This window comes from Myiozetetes cayanensis, unplaced genomic scaffold, assembly GCF_022539395.1.
Source record: "Myiozetetes cayanensis isolate MyiCay16 unplaced genomic scaffold, myiCay2020 scf10, whole genome shotgun sequence".
Taxonomy (NCBI): domain Eukaryota; kingdom Metazoa; phylum Chordata; class Aves; order Passeriformes; family Tyrannidae; genus Myiozetetes; species Myiozetetes cayanensis.
The window spans coordinates 4,825,203-4,851,683 of NW_026086605.1; the positions used below are offsets into that span (position 1 = coordinate 4,825,203).

Sequence of the window (26,481 nt, forward strand, 5' to 3'; positions counted from 1 at the left end):
AAAATTTCCATCAAATGATGAGAAAACTACTACAAAGGTGGTTTCAGTGGTGAATTGCCCTCATAATCTGTATTCTGTGGAGGAGTTGGGAGTTCCTGCTGAATTTATCCTCCCCCAGCTGCTGCAGAGCTCAGGGTGTCAGACCTTGATAGCGAAGTAATTTCTCAGCTTTCCCAGCCTCTGTCAGCATTTTCCTCTCGGGGTTAAATTTTTTTTTGTTGTTGCTGTTGTTCCTCTTTTATGGTACTAATTCTTTTTCAGACTTGAGCAAAGAAAAAATCTTCTCCCCCCTGCCAAGAGCCCTCAAAATCCTGTGTTATGCGTGAAAAGCTGCAGATGGTTCATTCAGGAGGGATTGGATTTGCTCAGTGCAGACCCAGGGCACGTGTTAATGCTTTCAGCGCTGTTTGCAGAGATGCTGGAGCTGGGTGTCTATGGGAATTCCAGGGATGCAGGCTCTCAGCATGCCAAGGATGCTGCCTGCAGTTTCTATGGAGTGCCCGCATCCCTGGGATTTGATGCAGCTCCAAGAGCCGCCTGTACAACCCCACTGCAGGCTTGGATTTTACATTTCTAGCAGGGCTAGCTATTTAATTTCAGTAGTAACTTCAGTTTTTGTTTATTTCCCGAGGCTCCAGGCTGTAAAGAACTTCCCCAAACTTAAAAATTCGCATTGGTGATGATCTTTTTTTTTTGACATAAATGGCAAAACAGATGTTCCCCTGGAATCCCGGCGCACGTTTCCGAGCGCTGCCGTTCCCGACCCGACACCAGGCACGGAACAGGTGTTCCATGGAATTGTCTGGGGTGGAAGTTCAACATCTGGCACCTCTTGCTTCATTAGGTTTGTAATTGTTTTGTGCTCATTTAATTTCCTGTGCAGCCTGGCTGGTCAACGGGAAGGGCTGGGCTTGGAAGGGGCAGGTCTGCACGAGCAGGCCTTGGATTTCATTAACCTTGGGTGTGGGTGGCTTTTTGCTGGGAATGCTGCTGCTCCCAGGGGATTATGTGAAGGATAAATACTACGGAGTAGCTTTTAGTAGGTGAAGTTTTAGTGCTTCTTTGTAATAAAATTGGAGAGAGTGTTACACATATATAAAAATACACATATATAAATACACATTTCAGAAGTGGAAGCTGCAGGGGGTGGGAATAGGCTCCAAAGGCTGTGGATTTCTGCAGTAAACCTTAGTGTGTGCTGGTTAGAAGCTGATGATGTTTCCAGAGACCTCCTGGGATGTAGGGAGTGAGCGTGGTCCTGTGTTTGCCTCACGTGATGAGTGGCTTAGTTTGAACATCAAGAGCTCCTGTTGCTTCAGCTTTAAAAATAATCCCCAAAGTTGACATTTGTTGTGTTGCTCTTGTGTTTGGAAAGATTCTGCTTCGTGCTCTTGTCAGTGAGTGGGTACAGCTGGTTCAGTGTGAGGAAGCTGTATCCAAACACCCCCATAGAGGGGTGTTTTCCTGGGATGGTTTGGACTCCTGGCTGTGGGGGAATGCCCATGGCTTGGTGGTGATCACTGTTGCCTGGCTGGCAGCTTGAGGTGTGGATGGTGCATCCTTCTGCTGACAGGAGGGTCCAGATTGGCCGGGTCATGGGCTTAGGTTATAACAGGAGTCAAGAGGAGGGTTGAGCATGATTATAGAAAATACTCTGTGCTTAAAGAAAGGGCAGAACCTGGGGTGGAGGCCTCAGAGAATGAGGTCTCTAAAGGCATTGTTTCAGCTGGAAGAACAGGTACCTGTCTGCCTGCCTGACATCAGAAGGGGCCAGAGCTGCACAGGCTCTGCCAAGGAGGCTGTGAAGAAACAGTCCTGTAAGCAAAGAGATGTGAAACCCCCCTGCAGTGCCTGAGTCACCTGCACTGTGACACTGGTCCTGAGCAGGCTGGGACAGACACCAAGGAGAGAATCATTTTAAAATTTGCTGCTCAATTTTTAAGTTTAACTGTGTCAGTAGTGGTGTGGAGAAAAAAACTTGTGAAATCCCTTATCCTTTTTTCTGAGCTTGATATAAAACTGTTTTTACAGCTGATTGTCTTTATCGTGCAGCTTATACTAAAAACAGTGTGTATCCCTTAGTAAGGTACAGGGAAAAGATATATAACAGTGCAGGGTGTTTCTAGACTCAAAATCTGCTATTTATATTAATCTATTATTATATTCTTAGTGCCTCATCTCCTCCCAGCTCCCTATTTATTGGCCCCATTGCAAGGGGACGTTGCTGAGGGGGTGAAAAGCTGGACTTTTCTGTGCCTGTTGTTAATTCCTGAGTATTTTAAAGCATATTAGGTAACCCAACAAAACATTTGTCATGTTTAGTTTAAAATGCACTGAAATATGTTGAAATCCGTGGGAAAAGGGTGGGTCCTGCCTATTTTCAGTGCTGCTGCCCTGCAGCTCCTGTCCTGTGCCTGCTTTGCACCTCAGTTTCACTGGCTCAGATCATTGGTTGGGCTGTGCTTGTGGGTTTGATCATTAAACTGGTTCAGATTTCAGAAAAAAAGTAAGTTTTCCTTCCTCCCCCCCGCTGGTTTTTGCCTGGTGTGTTGGCAGTGAGATGTATGGGTGTGTTGGCGTCAGTAGGAGCGAGCTGGGGGTAGAAGACAAAAGGGATGAGAATGTGTAAAGCCTCGTGCTATCAAAGCCTTTGTGTTTGAGAGCAGCTGATCCAGCCCCTCTGGCATTGCCTCTGAGCTGTGCCAGTGTGTGCTGGGGGAGGAGGATTCACAGAAACATGGAATGGTTTGGGCTGGAAGGGAACTTTCAAGTCATCTCCTCCAACCTCCCGCTGCAATGAGTAGGGACATGGACTAACAGAATAACTGAGATTGGAAAAGACCTTTAAGATCACCAAGTCATCTTCAACCAGATTGGGTTGCTCCAAGCCCCATCCAACCTGGCATTGGACACTTCCAGGGATGGGGCAGCCACAGCTGCTCTGGGAAACCTGTGCCAGGGCCTCCCCACCATCACGGGGAAGAATTGTTTGGGATTAATTTTGTGTCTTTGAAGTGCTAATCCTTTCGTTTTGAGGCAATATCTTAGAATTATTGAAGTGATGATTTCTTCCTTTCAGTCTTGGCAGCTCTGTGCCCGGCAGACCTGCTGGAGGAGGGTGTCAGCCACGTGCAGATGTGGTGCAGAGGTGATGAGAGGAATTAGAAACCTTGAAACACAGCAGTGCCATCACTGTTCCTCCAGTTATACAACTGCTAAAAATATATTGCTGTACATGGGGAGCAGCTCAAGCTTAAAACCATGAACTTTTTCTACTCAGAGTACATATCAGTTGCCTTAACTGCAGAGTGGAGGGCTCTGTGGAGAACACTGAGCAGAGACGAGGAGTTACCTGAAGCAGCAGATTTGAGCAGCTCTGTGGTGGGGCTGTAACTTCTGCCCCATCTCACCACTCTGTTGACCTTCCACACCAGCCAAGGAGAACCTTTGCTACTGACTTGAATATCAGTCTCCATTTCAATCTTTATCACTGATTAAATACTTCTGTCATTAAATTCTGCCAAGAGATGGAGTTGACCCTGAAAAAACGTGCCCAAGACTTGGCTGCTCCCCTTTTTCTCCCAGGTCACAGCTGCTTTACCAGGTGTGCTCTGAAGGATGTTTCTGGTGCTGCCTCCTGCCTGTGGGGTCCTGGGCCACCAATCTCCAAGGACCTGGTGTGGAGGGAGGTCATGGTGGAGTTAGAGGAGCAGAAGGAGGATCAGGAGTGAGCTGGTCCCATGTGTGATGGCCAAGCTTAAAACTGGCACTGAAAGCAGTGTCAGAGTTAAATCCACCATTTGACTTGGGAGCACGAGCATTCCTTTCACTGCAGGGTCACTGGTTGGGTTTGGATTTCTGGCAGTGCAAAGCTTTGGATACATTTGTAAGGTTTCCAACCTGCTGTGCTGAAAACTTTAAGCCCTAACCCTGCTCCCTTCCTTCCTGTGTTACACCTCTGATGTGTTACGAGTGAATTCTCACGCGTCCAGATGTCGTGTTCTCCTTTTCTCCCTTGTCTGACTCTCTAGACAGGGCACGCACTTCTGCTTTTGGGTTTTCCCTTCCTCCCCTTCTCTTCTCCAAAATGAAACCCTTTGCTGCTGAAACACAAGCATTTAATCTGGCCATGATGCAGTATTTAAATTCTGTATGTATTTGCCGTTGTATGCAGTAAGTTTTTGATTTCAAAAAGCAATTTTAAATATTCATCCAGATCTGTTACAAAGGAACATCTGTATGATGATACATTTTCTGCAGCTGAGGAACAGAGGAGCCACTGGGAAGGAACCAAAGGCAACTTCTCAAGTTAATTGTAAGATTTTATTGGTGTTTCACTCCACTGCTCAAGGGTTTCTTGTGCAAATCAATCTCAAACTGCCTAATTTATGTATGAGCCCTGCTTGAAAGGCAGCACAGATTGATCTGCTGACAATGCATGGGAAAGGTGACCCTAATTTGTGACTTCAGTCACAGGCCTGTTGGGAGAGGGGGATGCTGGAGACTTGTGAAAATGTAAATGCAGATTTTTTCGTTGGCTTGAAAGGTTCTCCATCCATGTTCAGTAAAACATAATTAATTTGGGGTGTGGGTGATTGTTTACTATTACAAAAGAGATTAATGAGGTGTTAAAAATCAGTCAAAGTGTTTTTCCTGAAGTGTTTGTTCCACTAAGATTTTATAAGGAAGTCCTGAAACTTCCTTGTTGGCCAGAGTTGAATTATTTGATTAGTCCCTTGGTTAGTCTGACAAGTCTCTTTGCCTTTTCCATGTTTCTGTGTTAATGAACTCACTCCTTTGGTGAGCTCACAGGTAAAATAGTAAATAATTCAAAATACAGCCTTGCTGCAGAGGCCTTTATTTGTCTAAAATGAGCCCAAGAAGGATGGACAATTAATATTTATGCAGCGAGAGACACATTTGGAGGTGAAATAAGAGTGTAAAACGGCTGTGGCATAGACGTGATAGCAGAAAACATGCAAAAATAATAATATAATAAAGTTATTCTATTTTTCCCCTTCGTTTTCCCCATAAGAACACCCTGTGCCTTAATCTCAACTCAGTCTTGAACCTCCCCTTGGGTGCTGGGCAACTCTTGACCTGTGAGCATCCCCCGGGGGCCGTGACCTCGGCGGGAGTGGCTGTGGTAGCCATGGCCAGGAGTCACAGCTGCCACCGCCAGCCCTGCAGTGACAAAGTCACAACCACTTCCTTTCCCTGTGCTGGGGGCCGTGGGGATGCTGGTAGTGGCCAGGGCTTCCTGCTGACTCAGCACCGACATCCTGCCCCACCACCTCCCTCGTGACCGCGAGGGATTCTCACTCTCAGGCTGTAACTTGTTCTCTGGGTGTCATTTCTACTGTGCTGAGCATCTGCCTCGAGACTCTAAAGTGTCTTTTAGGATTTCTCTTCTGATGTAGAATTCCCAGTGGTCTGGGGCAGGAGAGGGACTGACAGATTGGCAGCAAGAGCTCAGGCAATTTATAAACCTCCTCTGCCGAAAATCAGAAGAGGCCTTTTCTCCCACGCTGTCTTTGAGTAGATTGGCTCCTCTTTGTGCTCTCCAAAGGCTGGGCTTACTCAAATGTTCCTCAAAACAATGGTGCTGGCGAAGGGGGGCCAGGGGAGGGCTGGCTCCTCGCTCCTGATAAGCATTTCTATATATAAAATTGCGTGGCTGGCTCCTGATATGAGATCGTTCTACTGGCTCCTGATAGCACTGATGTGACAGGGAACGTTCTCTTAACTCTTTCATCCATTCAGCAGTAGTCAGAGGTGTCACTTGCCGTCCCCAAGTCGTTCTGCTGACGACTGAGAGCAGGGCTCAGCTCTGAATTTCATGCACTGCATTGCAGAAACCGCTGCTGCCGCAACCGGGAGCGGCAGCGAGGAGGAAATGGTGAAAGCGGCTTCAAAAAAAGGCTGTAAGTCCAAGCCCAGCTGCAGGGTAGAAGTAAAAATAAAGGAAGGCAACAAACTGAAAATACTTTGTTCTCCCTGTAAAAATGTCGTGGGACAGAGATTCACGTTAGGGGATTGATTATGGGGTGAACCTGAAGAAACACGGTGTTTTAAATACTGCAGGGAAAGAATTCAGCTCTTCCTGTAGCTCCAGAAAATTTCTGTTAGCTCGAGAAATACTTTCACAGCAGGTTTTGTGCTTTGCATGGAAGCAGTTGGTGGAGAACCACGTGTGGAATCATCTGGGCGTGGACAGTGGGTAAGGCGAGGTTAGCAGGGTGGTGACACCGTGTACATGTGGGATGGTGGCCTCCAGCTCCAGAATTTGCTCTTCTGCTTCCCTGTTTCTGCCTGTTCTGCCCTGGCTGAAGCTGTGCTGAGGTGGGATTTGGGCTCAGAGCTGGTGTTTGAGGTCCAGGTTGTCACTGCAGCCAGGAGCTCTCCCCTAGAGCTGCAGTTTTGCTGGCTGAGGCATTGCAGTCAAGAGGTGAAGTAAATCGACTCTCTGCGGGTGAAAAGAGAAGAATCAACTTCTCGTGAATTTTCTGGTTTTCTGAAAAGACTTCTGGTTTTGTGGAGTTCTTGTTGTTGTTCTGCCCCTTTGCAGCTGGACCTTCATGAGAAGACTGAGCATGGTTGGGCTTATGTGTCCCTGAGGGAGATGTTCCTTCAGGGCCTCCGCGTGTGAAGGTTGAAGGTGGGTGAAGGAACAGGGGGAAGGGTGGTGGATTAGCTCTCCTCATCAGCAGAGGATGATGGAGATGGCTCCTGCCCTGCTTGGGATGAGGTGGGAATGAGCAACCAAACCTGCCAGTGCCATGTGGTAACATGGGTGCAGGGATGGGGACTTGGGGTGTGACAAGGGAAGGACAAACTGGTGGTGGATGAAGGTGGATGTGAAGTCAGTGGGAAGTTCTCACCTGAGAACAGGCTGGAGCCATCTCTGGGTTTGGGTTGCAGGGGGCAGGAAATGTTGTGTGAGCAGGCCCAGGGTGTTGTGTTGGTCCACTTTGGGAATCACAGAATCATTAAGGCTGGAAAAGACCTCCAAGGTCATCGAGCCCAACCTTGGAGCAATCCCACCTTGTGAACCAGACCAGAACACTGAGGGCCATGGCCACTCATTAAAGGAGACAAGATCTGGAGGCTTCACAGCTTAACTAAGTTTCCATAAAATGACTGAAACTATTAAATGTCAGTCCTGGAAAGTGTTGGAAAGGTGTGTAGGGAGTGATGTGTTCTGCCATGTCACACTTTGTCCAGTGACAGTATAATATTCCTTGTGGATTTCAGCAGAACCTGTAAGTGTGGTGGGCTTGGCCCTGCTGGGTTAATGCTTGGGCTCAATGATCTTAGAGGGCTTTTCCAACCTGAGAGAATCTGAATGTTTTTGTGTTGTGGTGGGGTTTTACCCCTGTCTCAGGAGTTGGTGCTTTCTCAGAAGCATGCTGAGAAAAGATAGATGTGATGGAACCTCAGCTTGCAGAGTAGCTGCTAATTAGAAAAATGAGACCCTGAAGAGTGCAGGGGTGTGGCCTTCACAGCAGCCTCAGCTATTTAATTGTGTCTGTGAAGGCTTGGCCTGCCTGGGGAGTGTTGTGTTCATGGCATTCAAAGCAATCTTGGCTAATTTGGGGAATGCTGTGGAGAGGAGCCATCAGCTGCACCATGGAGTTGGTGAAGAACTAACTTTGCCTCCACAGGAGAGCCAAAGAAAGGACCTGTCTGAGCCTTCCCATGGCATGATGCCAAAATAAATGAACGTGTGAGTCAGTGACTGGATTGTTATCTGTGCTTTGGGCTGATGTGGCCTTACCCAGAGCTTCAGGGCTTTGGGAAGGACCTTGGGCTGAGGGAGTCCTGAAGGGAGTAATGAGAATTGCTGGAGCTTGGGAATGATGTGTTGGGAGAGGCTGGAAGAACTGCTGCTGTTAATTGAGTTTACAGAAGAGATGGTTAAAGGAAGATGCCTGTCTTCAAACATAGAAAGCTCAAATGGGAACAGTGTGGAATCCATCTTTCTGGGAGTAAAGAAGCAGTGGGCTGAGTTTAAAATAAATTTAAATAATTAAAAATTAAATAAAATGTGAAGGACTGGAACACAGAGCTGAGGGATGCTGAAGAACTGGAGGTTTGGGTGAACACTCCAGACTAACATGTCAGGATCGGGGTAGGTCCACCCTGAGGTGAGGGAATGGCCTGAGTGACTTGTCAAGGACCTTTTGCCAAAAAGGCCCTCTTTTCTTGGCCATATTATTGAGTGTTTTGCACCTGTACTGATATATTTAGAATTAATCCTCTTGCAGCTGTTAGGCACCTAATAAAACATGACTCATTTAATTAATTACCCAGAAATCATGGGACTTTACGCTTCACTTTAGGTAGGAGTTATCTCCTTCCTTAATGATTAAAGCCTCAGCTCATGACACAAAGTGTATGAATCTTAAAACATATGATTAGGGGATTTTTTTTTTTTAAACTAATATAGGTATTTGTATTTGGGATTTGGTTTTGGGGGTTTTTGGTTGCTTTTTTTGTTTTTTTTTTTTTTAATAACAGAAGGAGCTGCAGGATGTTTGTTTACATTTTTAGGAATATTTAAATACTTTTCTGTGCACCAGGTAAGAAAGGATGAAATAGTGTCCTTGGTGTATTGACTTTGGAACTACAGACCACTTCAGAAATGCACCTGCTGAGATGGTTGTTTCCTGCAAAAGCCGGTCAGGCAGGGGCAAAAGCTGGCTCAAGAGTTCTTTAAACAGTGTTTGGGAGTAAATGTGCATCTGGGAGAGAACATACTAATCATCTTGACCTTTTTTATTGCAGCATGGAAATAGAGTTTTGAATTTGAAAATAATTTTCATCTCTCTCTCTGAAGCTGTAGTTCCTTCTCGCTTTTTGTGTGCTCTTTTCCTACTGTTGTCCCCCTGTGCTGTCAGAGTTCCTTCTGTTCCTGGTTTTAAACACATCTAAGCCAATTCTCTTTTTCATTCAGTTTATCCCACAGCATATTTTCAAAGTGCTTTAAATCTGATCCTGATGAGCAATAGCACCAAAGAATGCAGGGAAATAGTAAAAAAGAGATCGCTGTCCCACTCACCAGTGCTGCCTCCTGGTGATCATGGAATAACTTGGGTTAGAAGGGACCTTTTAAACTCATCTAGTCCAGCCCATCTAGTCCTGGGTGCATTTGTGGAATCCTATGGATTGAAAAATCCCCCCCCCCCATTTTTAAGGTGTGAAATGTCACTTTGTAAGGCTGGAATGTCTCCACCCCCCGGTGTCCCCACTGTCAGTTAATCCTTGTTGGAGCAGACCTGCTAATGCAGGGCTTAATCTGCTGGTGACAACCTGTGATTTATATTCCCAGGAGACCCCAGCCTTGCTAATTGAAATGGATTTGAACTCGTGTTCACCGTGCTAGGCTGGACTTGGAGACTTACTGAGAAAGACAGATAGAGCCAGCTCTACTGGGTCAGTAGAATTTAAAAACTAATATTACAAAAGCGGTCATTCCTGTCTGTATTCAGTACGTGTCTTTAAACATCAGCTTTTTGAACAGATAATGTATTTTCTCTATAAATCCTGATTTAAGTCCATGAATGAGTGTCCCATGGGTGGCTCACCTGCCTCTAGCACATCAAAAATCATCATTGCTTGACTGTCTGCTGCCAATTTTTGTCACCCACATCCTCTGTGCCACATCTGCTGGCCTTCCTTTACATGAAAATCAAAGCAAATATATTAATTTGTCCACCTGAATTAGACACAAAGTGACTAAGCAAGAAAGACAGTCTATCAAGCTTGATTATTCCAAATGGAAATTCATTTTATTTGGTTAATTGGTGCTTTGCCTCGCTCAGTCTCTTATGTGTAAGTGATTATTCTGATTTATATTTTTTAATCTAATTATTTCCCTCTCCTTTAGATGATCTTTCCTGAGAGTGATCATGTAGAATACATGAGGAATTTTTACTGTCAGATATAATGTTGTGAGCAGTTGTATTAAATTTTAAATGATTTTAAAATTAGATATTTATCCCTTAAATTTTCTCATTATTCCTGAAGTGGTCAGAAACAAAGCTTGTCTTGCTGTACAATATATTATAAGTACAATATAATAGGCATAAGAAACCCAACAGTGAGTGTGCTGTAGACAGTCCCATTAAAAAATTATGGGGGTTTATGGTGAAATTTTAACTTTTCATGGCAGATGTTTTCTGACTTGTTGTGTGGCTGAATTTTAGGGAGTGTTTCCCAAGCAGAAAGGTGCTTGTCTGATGTTTTGCCACTTGCTGGGCTGCACTGAACACGTGTGCAAACATCTCTGCAAACATCTCCACAAATATCTCAAGTCCATTTTCTTTTTTTTTTTGCTCTGGATTTTGGGACTTCTGGAGTCTCTGAGGCAGAATTACAGGGAATTAAAAATAAGAATATGGAAACTCAATGTATTGTTTTTTTTATATTTTTTTATTTAAAGCAGGTCAAAACATGGGACTTGAACAAACTTCTGGACATTTGCTTTGTGGCTTAATGTATAACTCCAAGTAGAAAATCACTGTGGAGTGGTTACCCCTAAGAGGAGGAATACTAAGAAGCTGATCGCAGCTGGTGTCCTTAGAGTGGTGGTGTGATGGGTGGGATGTGCTCCCTGTGGAGCTGGACTCAGGAGCCTGAGGTCCTGCTGCTCCACAGGCTTCAGTGCCAAATGCCCAAGGTGGGAATGGTGGTGGAGGGCCTGGCTTTTGGCAGAGGGGTCTGTGGGACTCAGCACCTCCCCGTGATGACCTTGGAAACCCATGTAATGAAGTGTCCAAGGCCAGGTTGGACGGGGTGTGGAGCAACCTGGGATAGTGGAAGGTGTCCCTGCCCATGGCAAGGGGTGGGACGAGATGAACTTTAAGGTCCCTTCCAACCCAGACCATTCCCACTTCATGCAAGTTCCTGCTTTCCCCCTGCTGGTTTCAAAAAGGAAGGAGCACTTCTTTTTCTAGCTATTTTGTAAAATCATAATTCAGCTGAACAGTTTGCCTTGGAATGGTGCGGTAATGATTGCTCACCCTGATGACATAATGGTGCAATAAAGTTCTAACAAAAAATGAGGTCATGCGGGAGCTATTCCAGTTAAACTGTAACTCGGCACTGCCTGGTGTGCTGGGATGGGTCACAGAGTCACAGTCCTTGACTTTCCTGAGGCCAGAGCTTGAGGAAAGAGAAAATAGCTGCAGTCAGCCCAGCTGGAGGTAAGAGCTGCTCCTGGTGCCAGGGATTCCTGGCCAGGGAGCTGCTGCTGTGCCGGCTCGCTTGCTCCAGGTAGGGAATCCCCCAGGCTGGTGGAGAAAAGACTGGGGATTAGGACTTGTAGAATGACAGAATGCTTTGGGTTGGAAGTGACCTTAAAGCTCAACTCATTCCACGCCCTGCCATGGGCAGGGACACCTTCCACTATTCCAGGTTGCTCCAAGCCCCGTCCAACCTGACCTTGAACAATTCCAGGGATGGGGCAACCACAGCGTCTCTGGACAACCATGTTCTTTAGAGGGACCAACAGTGTTTGGGCTTTTATAGGTGAAAAGCAGGAAGAGTAAAAGAAGAGCTTTTTTTAATTATTATTATTTTTATTTTTTTATTTTTTAATTTTTTATTCAACTCAATTTTTTGGGCAGGCACTTGCTCTTGCTGTGGCCAACAAACTAAGTGCCAATGCACTGGTCAACACACAGTGCCAATGCTTTCATGTCTCTCATTTTTAATCCTCTTTTCTGAGTTGATGGTGTTTATCCTTGAGAATATTACTTTTATAGCACTAAAAATCTGGGCCATGACCTGAGCTACACGATTCTAAAGCCTGGGGGGAAAAAACAAATCCCAACAGTCTCTGTCTCTCCACCCTCCCCTGTGTGAGCTGGGATGTGTCACTGTTTTATTCCTGCTTTAGGAGGACGCAGGGGATGGATATCAGTTTAACCTGCTCTGAAGCAGTTTGTGCATCAGATTCCTTGGAAAAGTCTCCCAGCTGTAGCAGAGCCACGTGCCGTGACCAAGGTTTCATTGGCCTATTTTCTTAAAGCCCAGGTTTTACTTCTGAGCTGTCAGGTCAGATGAGGATTCAGTTCTGGGGCCAAAATAGAAATTAGCCATGTGTGGTAATCCATTAATCCCTGAAAATAATGCTGTTTGTTCACGTTTTGGGGAGCTGGGCTGTCCCCTGTGACATCTCCGTGGGCTGTGTGAGAAGTAGTGGCAGCAGTCCTGGAGCTGGGAAGGGCTGTACAGAGGTGTCACACACTCCCCAGATTTCTGAGCTGATCCCTATGGAATTGCATCTAAATTCCAGGTGCTTGGCCTCCTGGGACAGAGACCTTGTGGCTGTCCCATCCCTGGAATTTTTCAAAGGCAGGTTGGGTGGCACTTGGTGCAGCCTGGTCTAGTGGGAGGTGTCCCTGCCCATGGAGGGGGTTGGAAATGGATGAACTTTAAGGTCTCTTCCAACTCAGACCATTCTAGGATTCTGTGATTCTTGGCAGGATTTGAGTTACCTGTACAGTTTTACACTGATTTTTTTTTTTTTTTAATTTTTTTTGTCATGGTATCAAGTTCTCTGTTGGACACAGAAGTGTTTAGATGTAACAATGCAGCCTTTTAAATCTGTGTTTGCAACAGGAATCTCTGGCACCTCTTCAAGGCTCCAGACAATGAGTAATAGCTAAATAATAGTGGTAGGAATAATAAAATACATGGAATAGTAATAGGCTGCCGATAGTTTATTAATAAATTACAATAGTTTATAAATTACAATAGTTTATTAATAAATTACAAAATTACTATTAATAAATTACAAAAAAATATTAATTAGTCCATGGAGTGGACTTCAGGACTGAAGTGACTGAGCCATTTAGAACAGAATTACAGAATCACTGAGGTTGGAAAAGGTCTCTGAGATCATCAAGTCCACCCCTGTGCCCAATTCCCACCTTGTCCCCCAGCCCAGAGCACTGAGTGCCACGTCCAGTTGTTCCTTGGACACCTCCAGGGATGGGGACTCCACCACCTCCCTGGGCAGCCCCTTCCAATGTTTAACCACCCTTTCCAGGAAGAAATTCCTCCTGATGTCCAACCTGAACCTTCCCTGGTGCAGCTTGAGGCCCTTTCCTCTTGTCCTGTCCCTGGTTTCCTGTCAGAAGAGGCCAACCCACACCTATCCAGGGAAGAAAAGGCTGGAGGCAGTGTGATGTCAGCAGATACATGCCCTGCATCCCCATGTGGATATGAAAGCAGTTCCTATTTCTTTTCCAGGAGGGTGCAGCAGTTGCCTCCCAGCAGAGCTGTGTAATAATGACAATGTGCCTCCACCTGGATCTTTTGCTTCCCACTTTTATCAACAAGAGGCTTCTTTCGTGGCACATGCTTGTCCTTTCTTGTTCAGCTGTGCTTTTCTACCCACCTGTTCTCTCTGGGGAGTTGTTACTATTTTTTGCTCCTTGTTTTAACAGGCTGTATCATGACACTGTACTTTTGTGAGGATGGAAAATGCTGCTGCATCTGTAGCTGTGGGGTTTTTTAATTCAAAAAATTATCTTGTCGCGGTCGTGTGTGTGGTGGACATAAATATAAACAAACAGTGAAGCTCAGGGTGTTTTTATGTGATTGGATTTTGCTCCCCTCCCCATCCATCCCAGTCTGAAGAGAAGTAGTTCCAATTTCTGTCAGGGAACAAAAGACAGGATGAGAGCAAATGGCCTCAAGTAAAACCAGGAGAGGTTTAGGTTGTAAATGAGGAAAAATTTCCTCATGGAAGGAGTTGTCAAGCACTGGAGGAGGTTGCCCAGGGAGATGGTGGAGTCCCCATCCCTGGAGGGATTTAAAAGCCATGCAGATGTGGCACTTGGGGACGTGGGTTAGTGGTGGCCTTGGCAGTGCTGGGGGAATGGTTGGTCTTGATGGGCTCAGAGGGCTTTTCCAACCTCAACCATTCCATGATTCTGTGAAATTTTAGAATCTTAAAGGTCTTTTTCAACTTGAGTGATTCCACTATTCCACTCTGGGTCTGTTCAGCATTTGGTCATGCTGAGCTCAGTCCTTTGAATCCCCCTCTGTGCTGCAGCTCCTGAATCTCCTGTAAGTTTTAATTTTCCTTTCTTCAGCAGTGGAAACGCAAAGTGCTTTGGTCAAAGAGTGAGATCTCACAACTGGCATAATCTTTGTCGATGTGTTTATTTCTAATAAATTGTAGGACTTCAAAGTGTGCTCCAGTTCCACTTTATCACATCCAAGAGAACAGAATCAGGGTGTCTGGCATGGAATTGTCATCTGTAAAACCCTCCTAACAGTGATTTTTGTGGGAAGTGTTGATGTTCCTTCCACCTTCCGGTCTCTTGGAATCCTGCCAGCAGCTTCAATTATTTTGTGGGTTTATTTTTGGTTTTTTTTGTTTTTTTTTTTTTAAGGAGCTGGATGTATTTTAAGGATGAGCCAGTGAACTGAACACTGCCTGGCAAAATCAGGCAGCACAGCCCCTGCCAGAATTGATTACTTGAATTCCCAGTGGATTTCAGCAACCTTTGCTGAGGATGTGAAACATCCCAGGATTCAGCACCTCTTCCCTGGCAACACCAGCCCTTTCCCTACTGATTCTACTTTTATTCTGGCTTTATTCCAGATTTCCAAATCCTTCTTATTCCTTTCTTTCTCTTTAGTACAGATTAATTGCTGCTGCATGCCCTGAGCTTCCAGCATTCTATTGCTTTATGATTATAAATATAAGTGTAGATTTTTGAGGTTTGTATACAGTGCTAAATACAATGTAGGTGCACTTTGCACTCAGGTGTTAAACATAACTATCTAATCCAAGAATGGGATTAGATAGTAAGACATTTAGACTGCTTAAATTATAAATAGTAGCAGAAGGCATTGAGTGAGTAAATTGGTCAGCAGGAAGCTGAACTGGAGAAAAAAATACGTTTAAGGAAATAAATTTTGATGCTAACAATGCTGTTTATTATTCTTTCTTCACTTATTATGTTCAAGAAAAAAATTCATTGAGCTTCCAAACTGTGTATCTAAAAAATACCCTGCTTGTGTGATGAGTTGGAATTTACTCCTGGATGTAGGACTGGGTATAGGAGAGGCTTGGAATAAGGTTCACTAAGTACCAGATGTGCACGTGGCAAAAAGGTGGTGTGGGATTTGTTGTTACAGGAGATTTTTATACATCTGAGTTTATCCAGAGATTATATCAGGTGGATTATCCCACTTTACATGGAAAGGGAGGATTTTCTAATGGTTATTCTGATAACTGCCAAGTTCCTGGATTTTTTTTAATCTGTTGTTAGACAGGACTGTGGAATACCCTGTGGAAATTGTAATATTAAATGTGTTTTACTGTATCAGGGAGGTTTGTTGTGCAGTATTTGGATGGTTGTAATTTCATCTGTGGGTGCAGAGCCACCATCTGGATGTGTCCTGCCATTTACAAAACACAGAAAGTAACAGTTGTGTGAAAATATGTTTAAATCAAGCACAACTGGTTAATGGCTGAGATGGCAGCCTCTTATAATTAATATGTTCATTAGGGACTGGATAAATACACAGCAGATTAATAACAACAGTTCTTTTCCACCTCGACTTTGAGGGATTAGAGTATTTCTGGACCAGCTGATTTATCTACATCTATTCATTTCCCCCAAATCTTCAAAGCAGCAGCAGATTCTCATCACACTTTCCCTTTAAACTTTTCCACACTGGAAATGATTTTCTGTCCTCAGATACCCTGAAATTCCGTATTTGGAAAACTTTGGTGAAGTGCTTTATAGGAATCAAGTGGCATAAGGAAACTCTGAAAAGTGTGTGTTAAAGGGACTTTAAACTTTAGGGGTTACTGGTCTGCTTGGTGGTTAAAACTTCTCCTCTTTGTTTTGATCTCAGGGCATCTGTGATGCCAAAATTCCCCTGGAGTGACATGTTCAAGGAACGACTGGATGTGGCACTCAGTGCTCTGGTGTGATTGACAAGGTGGTGATGGGTCACAGGTTGGACTTGATGATCTTGGGGGTGTTTTCCAACCCGAATGATGCCCTAATTCTGCATTGACCTTGTGGAGGAATGTCCTGTGGATCCTTCAGAGATGTTCTGGCCCCACTGGGATTTTGGGCCCACACTGCTCATGCTCTTTGCAGAAGGTCTAATACTTGCAATTAAGGCAAGAAATCACCAAAAATAGGTGAATTTTGCATTTATTCTCAAGATTTGTGTTTCTTCTCAAGATTCCATCTGCTGGTACTCAGGAATTATCTCTGGGAATATGCTCCAGACTCCTTGACTCAGTGTCCTCAGCTGCCCTGTTTCATGGGTGGAGCTTCTCTGCCCTGATTTTTATCATCTTTGAATCAGCTGAGTGTTACCTTCCTCTTCTTGGATTTAAAACATCCTTAATGATTTTTTTTCGTGTGCACAACTGGTATTTTCCTTTTCTTTCTGCCTCCATGCTGGACGTTCACTGATAAGGCAATGGGAGAGCGTTAAACAAGATTTAAGTAAATTTAAACTTACATTAAATATCACTTTTTTTCTTTTAGCCTTGTTCTGACATAAGTTAAAAGCAGGTAATAATTTCACCTGAAAATTTACCTTTTGCTTTGTTTGTTTGGTTTTTTTAGGTCCAGGATGGAACATTCCTGCTCGCTCCTGCTGCTCTGTGTTAGTTTTCTGTTTGCACAAGCTCTGCCACCCAATGGAACTGAATTTCCAAAACCAACCACAACAACCAGTAAGGACATCATTTATTTGTGGGGATAGGAGTGGGTGGGGAAAAAGGGACTTCTGGTGACATATTCCTGGATAGTTTTCCAGGACTTTGACCCCGCTAGCGTGCTCCTGATCATGGCAGGTGATCTCTGTGTTTGGTCTCCCTGTGACTTGTGCTGATGTTTTACTTTCTCTTTCCCATTTATGGGAAAAACGGGGATGGGAGAGCTCTGGGAGAGGTGGGGAAGCCCAGGGTGTCTCCTCCTGGCTGGGTTCCAAGCTCTCCACGCCCCAGGAGCTGTCACTGTGCATCTCCCAACGTGGTGGGATGGGGACACAGATAATACGAGATAAATTCTCAAACAGACAACAGGATGAGCATATTTAAACATAATGAGGAAATACGACCTTTGTATGAGTTCTGTGTTTTCTAATGATACAAACTGCCTAAGGCAAGGCTTGAGGAGGAGGGTAAAGTGCAGGTGTCCTGGGTAAGATTACGTCAGGTGAAAAACAGAGGAGTGTTTTTCCGAGACCTGAGAACAATCCTTTACTCGCTGGTCCCTCACAGCATCTTTAATTCATCTTCATTTCTGTTTTCAGAATTTCTTCCTCTTGCTTCAAGCCCTCCTGCAACCACATCCTAACATGTGACAGTCCTGGGGAGGGGCTTGTTCAGAGGAAATAAAGTTTTTTGGGGGAAGTATGAGGCAGATTTTTAGGTTTCCTAAGGCAATTTGGATGGGTTTGGGCAACCTGGTCTGGTGAAGGGGTCCCTGCCCATGGCCAGGGGTGAAATGAGATGGGCTTTAAGGTCCCTTCAAACCCAAACCATTCTGTGATTTTAGGAAGATACTGATTTTATTCTGTTCTTTGATGGGACGATATATTTTACTTGCACCTTGTCCTTACCCTTCATAATCCTGGCTCCCTGCCTTGGAAATCCCTGTTCTGGGGAGTGGTGTTGGTCAGGCAGTGACAGTGTGGGACACTGAGCTCCCATCAGAGAGGGATTTCTGGAGGCAGAGCTGCTCCATGCTCTTGATTGAAGGGAGATAAAGCTGCTGATGTTCCATATAAACAGTGTGGTGAAACCTTGATAAGTTTCCAGGTGATGGTTGTTGACACCCAGTGTTTTATTGAAGGGTGTTCAAGTGGTTTATTTGATTTTAATCTGCCTGTGAACTTTACACCCAAGTGGAAGGAGAGCCAAGCAAGAATTAAGTGCCAATCCTGGCTAATGGCCCTTTGAGTGTTTTGGTCCTTAATTGTAATAATGTAAATGGAAACAGGGGAGATTTAGATCAGATATCAGACTGAAATTCTTCCCTGTGAGGGTGGTGAGGCCCTGGCACAGATTGCCCAGAGAAGCTGTGGCTGCCCCATCCCTGGAAGTGCTCAAGGCCAGGTTAAATGAGGGGCAAAATCTTAGTCTTGTTTTGCTCAGTGGTTTCAAAACAAACAAATTACTGCTATAAATAAAGATTTAGCTAAGTGTAAATATGCTAATTAATTGGTCTGCTGAAGTGTTGTCAAGTAGCTGTCGGCCCCTGCTTCTTGTCTGGCACCTGGAGCAGCAGAAAAACAAGTTACTAATATTGGTCTGAATATGTAAGAATATGGGAATTGAGAAAGGGAAGTAACTTGTAAGTGGTGTGACTTCCCAGAATTTTAATACCATGAGCACAAAGGGAGTTTTGCCATCGATGTTGTTCATCTTCAGAGCTTAATTCGAAATTGTGTTGAGTTTAAGTGTGATAATGTGGATAAGAGTAATCTAATCATCCACATTTTAATTAAATCTTAATTTCAGTGATATGATTTAGAAATGATTAGTATGACTAAACTGTTTTTCCTAAATATCAAAGGCTTCCTTGCTTTGCAGTGAGGAGCAAGGAGGGGTTTTGTCTGACAGACAAGTACACTCTGAAAAGACATTGCTGCAGAAAAAGTTCCAAGATAATAGGATTATCTAACACATTTGATAGCCATTGAACTAATACGGTATTTTTTAATACAAAAATAAAGATTTTTGATTGAAGCATAAAGAAAACTCCATTTAAAAGACTCTGGAAAGAACTAAAGGTTCCTAAAAAAAGTCCAGCTCTCCTTTTGCATGGTAATTTGATGAGTGATCCCAAAAGATAAGATGCTTTGGATTCTGAAAGGAATAGTTATAATTCATTGCATGTCATTATTTTAGCTGACTTGATTTTTTAAAACATTTGCTGAATTAAAATGCCAGCTTTATTCTTATTTTAAACATGGTTGCCCAGTCTGGATGGCTCCATTTTTAGCACTGCTGCCATTTTGCTTCCTACAAGAGTACCATGACATTGCTACCATGAAATTTCCCTTTCATAAAATGAGAATATTCTGGGGTTTATTGCACTGCAATTTAGTGGAGAAATTGCCCTGACATTTACTCAAGTTATTCAACTGTATTAAAAAAATATAAAGCAAAGAATCCCAGAATGGTTTGGGTTGGAAGGGACCTTAAAGATCATCTTGTTCCAACTTCCAAGCCAGTATTTATTTATTTGGATTTGTATAAATAAATATAAATATATGATTCAAGTAGATACAACTTTATGCTCTCAAATGCATGTTACAGACTGTTTATACCTGACACTGTCCATAGCATTCACACAACTCCTGGTAACTCAAATATTAATTAGTTCTCCAATATTAATCATAGTCAGGATTGTTTTACTTCCTCTTGTATTTTTACTTATAAAGTAGTTTAAATGTGGAAGCAGCCTGGGAATTGCAGTTGCAAAGCTTTTAACAGCCTTTCCAAATGTTTAAACTCCTTTAGTATTTGCTCAGTGAGTGTTTCATGGGGTTTGTGCCCATCTTTACAATTCCTTTCCCAAACCAATGTATGAACACGCAGAGGGAATGAATTTATCAGGTGAGTTGGAGTTGGAAGGGCAGCAAATGGGGCAGCTTTGGGTGCCCTGTTTAATGCTGGTTTAACCTCTCAGGAAGTCAGTGGGTGTCTTTGAAGATGGGATTATTTACCCCTCTGCTCTGCTCTGATGAGACCCCACCTGCAGAGCTGCCTCCAGCCCTGGGGCCCAGCACAGGAAGGACCTGGAGCTGCTGGAGAGAGTCCAGAGGAGGCACCAGGATGATCAGAGGGATGGAGCAGCTCTGCTGGGAGGAAAGGCTGAGAGAGTTGGGATTGTTCAGCCTGGAGAAGAGAAGCTTTAGGGTGACCTGATTGTGACCTTCCAGGATCTAAAGGGGCTCCAGGAGAGCTGGAGAGGGACTTTGGACAAGGGCCTGGAGTGACTGGACAAGGGGGAATGGTTTTAAACTGCCAGAGGGCAGGGTTAGATGGGATATTGGGAAGGAATTCTTCCCTGTGAGGGTGGTGAGGCCCTGGCACAGGTTGCCCAGAGAAGCTGTGGCTGCCCCATCCCTGCAAGTGTCCAAGGCCAGGTTGGACGGGGCTTGGAGCAACCTGGGCTAGTGGAAGGTGTCCCTGCCCATGGCAGGGGGGAAATCAAGATGGTCTTTAGGTCCCTTCCAACCCAAACCATTCTAGGATGCTGTAATAGCCAGAACAGGACCCAGAGGTGGCACTTCCAGGCTCGACTTGCGGTGCCTGTTTCATGTCAAAAGTGAGGCAGCATCAGAAAATGAAGTTTTGAAGGAGTCGGGCTCATTTTCCTTGCTATTTAAATGCCAAAGGGATGCTTTGCTGGTAGACACTCAATGTCAAGATTTAGTTTGAAAAGCAGAACTTCAAAAATAAGTGTTTTTGGATGGAGGTTTGGACTAGATCACTTTTAAATGTCCCTTACTGTTCAGTGATTCTGTGACTGCAGTGGCAGGTGGGCTGTGCTCGCTTTGGCTGAGTGTGATTCAGCTCTGAGGTGTTAAACACAAGCACCATTACTGCATTTACTGCTGCTTGCCTTCTGTGTTCTGCATGCTCTGGGCACTGGTTTCCTTTCCCTACACGTCTTTTTCCTTTGCCCTTCCTTTATTTAATTTGTTTTTTTTCTAATTTGGGCTTTGTGTTTCACATGTACCAAACACAAATCCTGGTTATCAGCTGCGTATCAGCTGCTTCCTTTCTGCAGCCAAGACATGGCAGGGTTGGGGTTTTCCCTTCCAAAAATAGCATGAGCAAGCTTAGTGTGGACTTTGTGATATCCCCTGTTTGATATGTTGGTGATATCTTTGTTTTTTGGGAAGAAGATCAGACTGTGCATAAATAGAGCTGCTGTTGAGGGATTTCTCCTGTGCTCCGATAAACAAAATCTTGTCTGTTCTTTGTCAATCACCAGAAGAATTTCAGGTGCCTGATGTGCTGGTGGGGGAAAAACACTCACCTTGTCTTGCTTGCTTGCTTTACAAGAAGGGGGAAAAGGTGTTTTAAACATGGTTTTATTCAGGGGCCATTTTACCCTTCATGTCCTGCTTACAGAGGAAACAATCCAGGGATGAAGAGAATCCAAGTTTGGGAGGGACGATCACAGGGCAATTACTGCTGTTGGTTCCCTTTTTTCTTGGGGGTGGCTTTGGTTTTGACACATGTGGAAAGTGGGAACACCCTCACACTGAAGGAAATGCTGATCCATTTCCAGGAAGAGCCCTGGGCCAGCAGCACCAGGAATGACACTGGGAAGGACCCGTGAGTCAGCCTGGGGGGTGGCAGGGGAAGCACAAGGGGTTGTCAGCACCCTCCTGGTGATAATCCCCCTCTGTCTCAAGATGAAAGTCACAGTTTCATTTTATCTCTAAAAAAAAAACACCCTTGGGAGGATCTTTGTTGTGTGGCTGCCAAGTTAAAATCCCTGTGGGTTTGGGCCACAACTCTTGCAGTGGGAGCAGTGGAAAAGTTTCCCTGGCAGAGGCTGCAGCAGAAATCTGGTTTGGAGGATCTGCCTCTTCTTGGTGCATTTATTCCCAGGGTTCAGTCATTAATTTTTGAAGCAGCACTGATTAAAAATTTATTGCAGGTCTGTGTTTCAGTCTCCCCTTAAATCCCACTTGGTCTGTAGGCAGTTGTGTTGGCCAGAGACCTTCCAGCCTCTGAGTCTACAGTGGCCTAAGCCCAGTTGGAACTTTCCCATATGATTTTTGGGCTACATTTATATCAATGCAGATATTAAAGAAAATACAGGTGATAAAGAAAGCTGTTTAAAACCACAGATGCAGGGGGTGAAGCTGTTGGTGAGCAACTGCGAGGTTTTGAGAGCGGATGTGCCCGAGTACAAGAAAGAAGGGGCTTTCTGTGGGGTTTGACCTAATTTACTTGTGAAATGGTAGGAGGAGAGGTGAGATCTTGGGGCAGGGAATTGCCTCAGTCATGGCAGGGGTTCTCTGTCCTCAGCTAAGGAGATGGAGGCAGTGGTTTGACAGGAGGTTGAATGTCTCTTCTGCTGGGTTGGATTGAGGCTTCCAGCGTTTGTCTGGGAATCAGTTTTCAAAAAACACCCCAAAAATGTGGTGTGAAGTACATCAGCTCTCCGAAACGACCAGATGGGGTGATTTTTTGTGTTGGGTAATGGACTGAGAGAAATTTTAAGTCCCTCGTGATGCAAACTTGTTGTTTTTCCTCCCTCATGTCATGAGTCTTGATATGGAGCCAAAGAGAACTAACAAAAACCCCCTAAATCCTGGAGGGTTCCAGGATACCCAGTCTGAAATTTCTAAGCTCCAAAAGTGTCTCCATTTTGTCTGTGGGGGACAAAAATATGAATTTCTTTGTTTGTTTCCCTGTCAGCCCCTTGGTTTCCATGTGGAGTTGCTCAACACCCCACAGAAAGTGTTCATCTGTCTCTGGTGATTCATGTTCATCCAGACACTCCTTCCAATAGTGATTTCCTGAAACCCTGCCAAGTCATGGTTACTGATTACAATTTTGTCATGCCTGTCACTTTTATCTTTATACACCACTTAAATGTCAGGTTTCGTGCATTTTATTGCCTTCCCATTCTATGTATTATTGTGTTGACTTAAGATATCTTCTTTCTTTGGATGTCCCTAGTTCACCTGTGTCTCTGAAGGAATTTTTTTCCATGCCCTAATACCCTCTTTGAGCATCCAGAGAGTTCCCAGCTGCTCACAGGACACGAAGCAACACATTTGGTTTGGCAGGAATGAATTCCAGACAGTTGGTTGATCCGTTTCCTTTCTAAAACTTTGTAGGTGTTATATAGTCCTAAATATTTTATAGAATCGTGGAATGGTTTGGGTTGAAAGGGACCTTGAAGATCATCTTGTTCCACTCCTTGCCATGGGCAGGGACACCTTCCACTAGCCCAGGTTGCTCCAAGCTGGTCTTGGACACTTCCAGGGATGGGGCAGCCACAGCTTCTCTGGGCAACCTGTGCCAGGGCCTCCCCACCCTCACAGGGAACAATTTCCTCCTGATATTCCACCTAATTCTGCCTTCAGGCAGCTTTTAAACGCTGTGGAAATGGTAAAAAAAACTCATCAGAAGTGTGTAAATGAAGTTTAAAAGGGAAGAAACACACCACACCAGCAGCAACCAAAATTGCCTTACTTTTGGAATCGTGGTTGTAGGGTTGTGTTTTGCTTCCTGAAGGATCAGGCTGAAAGTTTTGTCTTCCTTAAATAAAACATGGTGGGTTTTTAATGATTTTAATGTGTTATATACTGAATTATTCAGTAGAATTAAAAGGTTACAGAAGCATAATGAAAGTGAGAGAGTCACATACATAAAACACTGCTAACAGAAGGGTGAGACTCAGAGTTTATACCAGATATAGCAAAAATATATTTTTTTTAATCTCCATTCTGAGTATTTGTTGAACATGTAATTATTCCTACTTGTTTTTATATATAAGTGAATAAAATCTGTATGAAAGGTGGCATTCTTGGGTGATTTCTGTCTGGTTGAGAAACAGCTGATGCACATAAGGGTATTTCAGCAAACCTTTAATAGGCTTCAAATTCAGCTTAAAACCTTTATACCTGTTCAACTTTCTCTGAGAACAGGTAAATTCTTTGCTTAGCTAGCCATTAGAAAAACAAAATCCTTGATTTTTCTCAGTAGGAGATGATTCAGTTGTTAAAAAAAATGGGGGGGGGGGGGAAGTGGAAATGTAAAAAAAAAATTGAACTTTCAAGTTGAGCTTAAAAAGTTGAAAGGGGGGGGGAAGAGAAAGTTGTAAAAAAGAAAAAATATTGAACTTTCACGGTGAGCTAAGTAAAATAATTTTGATCATTGTGTAGAATCACAGATTTTTGATGCCCCAGGCACAGTTTTTGTACCGGCTGAGGAAGCCTGTGTCAATATTTCACGTTATGTTCCATCCACAGACTCCACCGAAGAGAACAACTTGCACAAGGACCTGCTCACTTCTCTGCTGATTCTGGGCCTGGTTGTCATCATCTTCCTGGTGCTGGTTGGGTATTTTTTCAGGTAGGTGTGTGTGGGGCTGTGCAGGCTGAAGTAGCTCAGCCCTGTTTCGATGTGACCTCACGAGGAAGCGAAAGACGCGCGGGGAGAGGCAGAACCTCCGGCGCAGACCACGGGCTGTGGCCACGGGGAAGATGAACAGAAAGAGTTTCTCTAGAATTACATGGTTGGTGAAATAATGGTGTGGGGAGAACTCTGGTTGCCTACCAGCAGTGTTGCTCAGATGACTTGCTGTCCGTGTTTCAGGTTCAGGAGACACAGGAAAGCTGTCGTGACCTCCGGGGACAAAAAGATGCCGAACGGGATCTTGGAAGAGCAAGGTATGGAGAGATTTGCTTGCAGTTTGTTTGTGTGCACACGCCCTGGCTCTCTAGTTCAAAATTATTTACTTATGTCTGCTTATATTTATAGTTTAAAGTAGTATAAAATAGTTTAAAAAAATAGAATCCCTAATTGGAAGGACCTTAAAGCTCATCGCGTTCCACCCCCTTCCACTATCCCAGGTTGCTCCAAGCTTCATCCAACCTGGCCTTGGAATAGAGATCCATATTTAAATATGTCTATATATAGTCTTAACTTTCAGTTTTTGGTTCTAAATAATATTCACTTCAGGTTGTGATACAGCAAATGATTCTTTTTGAATGATTTTTGGACTCTTTATAGATGTTTTAGCAGGATGCCAGCTGAGGTCCAGGTTTCTGACACTGATATTTGTATTTAAAGAAAGAATTGCAGAATTTCTTCTTCAAATAGGGAAAAAAGAGGCCTTAACTCTTTGTGAAATTATTGGCTGGTTCCTGAGTGTGAAGATAAAGCAAGAGGCTGAAATAGGGCAGTTTTTTCAGCTAATGGCACAAAAAAAAAAGCACTCTGAGAGTTCAAAATGTTTTCCTCTGGCTTTTTAATTGTTTCTGTGCCCGGACAGCCCCGTGGGTGCATCACTCTGTGGGACTCAGCTCAAACCCAACAAACACAGAGTGTCTGGACAAGTTCTTTTAGCCATAACCAAGAGAAAAACGATAAATGTAATGATAAAAATAATCAATCTGTGCTTTGTGGAAGTTCCACTGAGCTATGTGTGACCTAACAAGTGGGTAAAACGGGGTGGCAGTCAGAGAGAAAGTCAAACCTCTAAATACACCCTTCAGCTTCCTGCTCTGCTGGGGCTTGAAAACAGGAGCAACCAGTCTTGGTGCAGAGTTTCTGGTGGCTGCCAAGTTAAAGATAGGGTTTTTTTAAAATTATTTTTATTTCCCCTTCGCTAGTGAAATTATTTCAAGCACCTCTTTGGTGATAGATGCCAAAAGCTGTCCCTGCAGTCCCTGCTCTCTGTCAGCAGAGTGAACTTTCTCCTTTTCTGAATAAAACTTGGTCACATTTTAATCCAGTGCAAATACAGAAATTATTAATTTCACCAGGTTCTTCTTGATATTATTAAGTTCTCAAAGCAACTGCTTGGCTTATGATTTGGTTTTTTATTTCCTTTAAGTCGATTTTATCACCGGCTGAAGCCTCACGTGAGAAGTTTGGTTTGGCATCTTCCAGCGTAAAGATGAATCTGTAGTTGGAAATATCTCGGTCTCTGTTGCTCTGGACGTGCCTTTAACATGCCCTTCCCTTGTCCTGACAGAACAGCAACGGGTCATGTTGCTCAGCAGGTCTCCCTCAGGCCCAAAGAAGTATTTTCCTATTCCGGTGGAAAATCTGGAGGAGGAAATACGGATACGCTCGGCAGACGAAGGGAAGCTCTTCCGGGAGGAGTTTAATGTAAGTTCTCACACGTGGGTTAAACAGACTGATGGCCAAAGGAGGGGAGGGGAACAAAAATGTCTGCAAATATTATTATTTCTTCTAAGTGTTTGGTGGTGGTGTCTCAGAGCCCCAGAACTGAGAGTGTGTGGTGACCCCTTATCTGGACAAAATCTGGAGTTTAGCTGCTTTATGATGTTAAATTGGTATTATATGAACTGTTTGACACTTGGTAATGTTTAAAGAAGGTATTTAGTGTGTGCCTGAAAGCTGGAGGAGAGGAACATTGAACATGAACCTCTAGCCCTGATTTTCTTGATGGCAGTGGAGGGTTTTTTGGGTGAGTCTGAGTGTTTCACCTCTGGAAGTACTTAAAGGAGAACACACAGTTTGAGGCCTTTAATATCACCCTGGTGAGGTTTGACTTTTTTTTCCCCCCTGCTAATTTGACTTTTTGCTCTTTGTTATCATCCCATCACTGCCCTGTTTGCAGCTCCTGTGCCCTAACACCCAGTTTCTGTGGAGGAGCACAGATTTTAGGGTTTCTCTTTAAACTGTTGCCTTGGTCAGTATTTTCTACCCCACATCCTGAGCTGCAGCCACATGTGGTCGTGCAGATG

The 26,481-nt window shown here is 44.1% G+C and overlaps 1 protein-coding gene across 6 annotated transcripts in view; it reads left to right on the forward strand.

Annotated features, from left to right (window-relative positions):
• PTPRE (protein tyrosine phosphatase receptor type E) overlaps positions 1-26,481 on the forward strand; it is a 98,475-nt gene that overhangs the window by 47,566 nt on the left and 24,428 nt on the right. For all 6 annotated transcript variants that reach the window (XM_050305352.1, XM_050305354.1, XM_050305350.1 and 3 more), the window contains exons 2-5: positions 16,620-16,729; positions 24,013-24,115; positions 24,359-24,432; positions 25,743-25,879. In XM_050305352.1, the coding sequence (XP_050161309.1) occupies positions 16,627-16,729; positions 24,013-24,115; positions 24,359-24,432; positions 25,743-25,879 (417 nt within the window). In that variant the 5' untranslated portion in view covers positions 16,620-16,626. The remainder of the gene's footprint in view (positions 1-16,619; positions 16,730-24,012; positions 24,116-24,358; positions 24,433-25,742; positions 25,880-26,481) is intronic.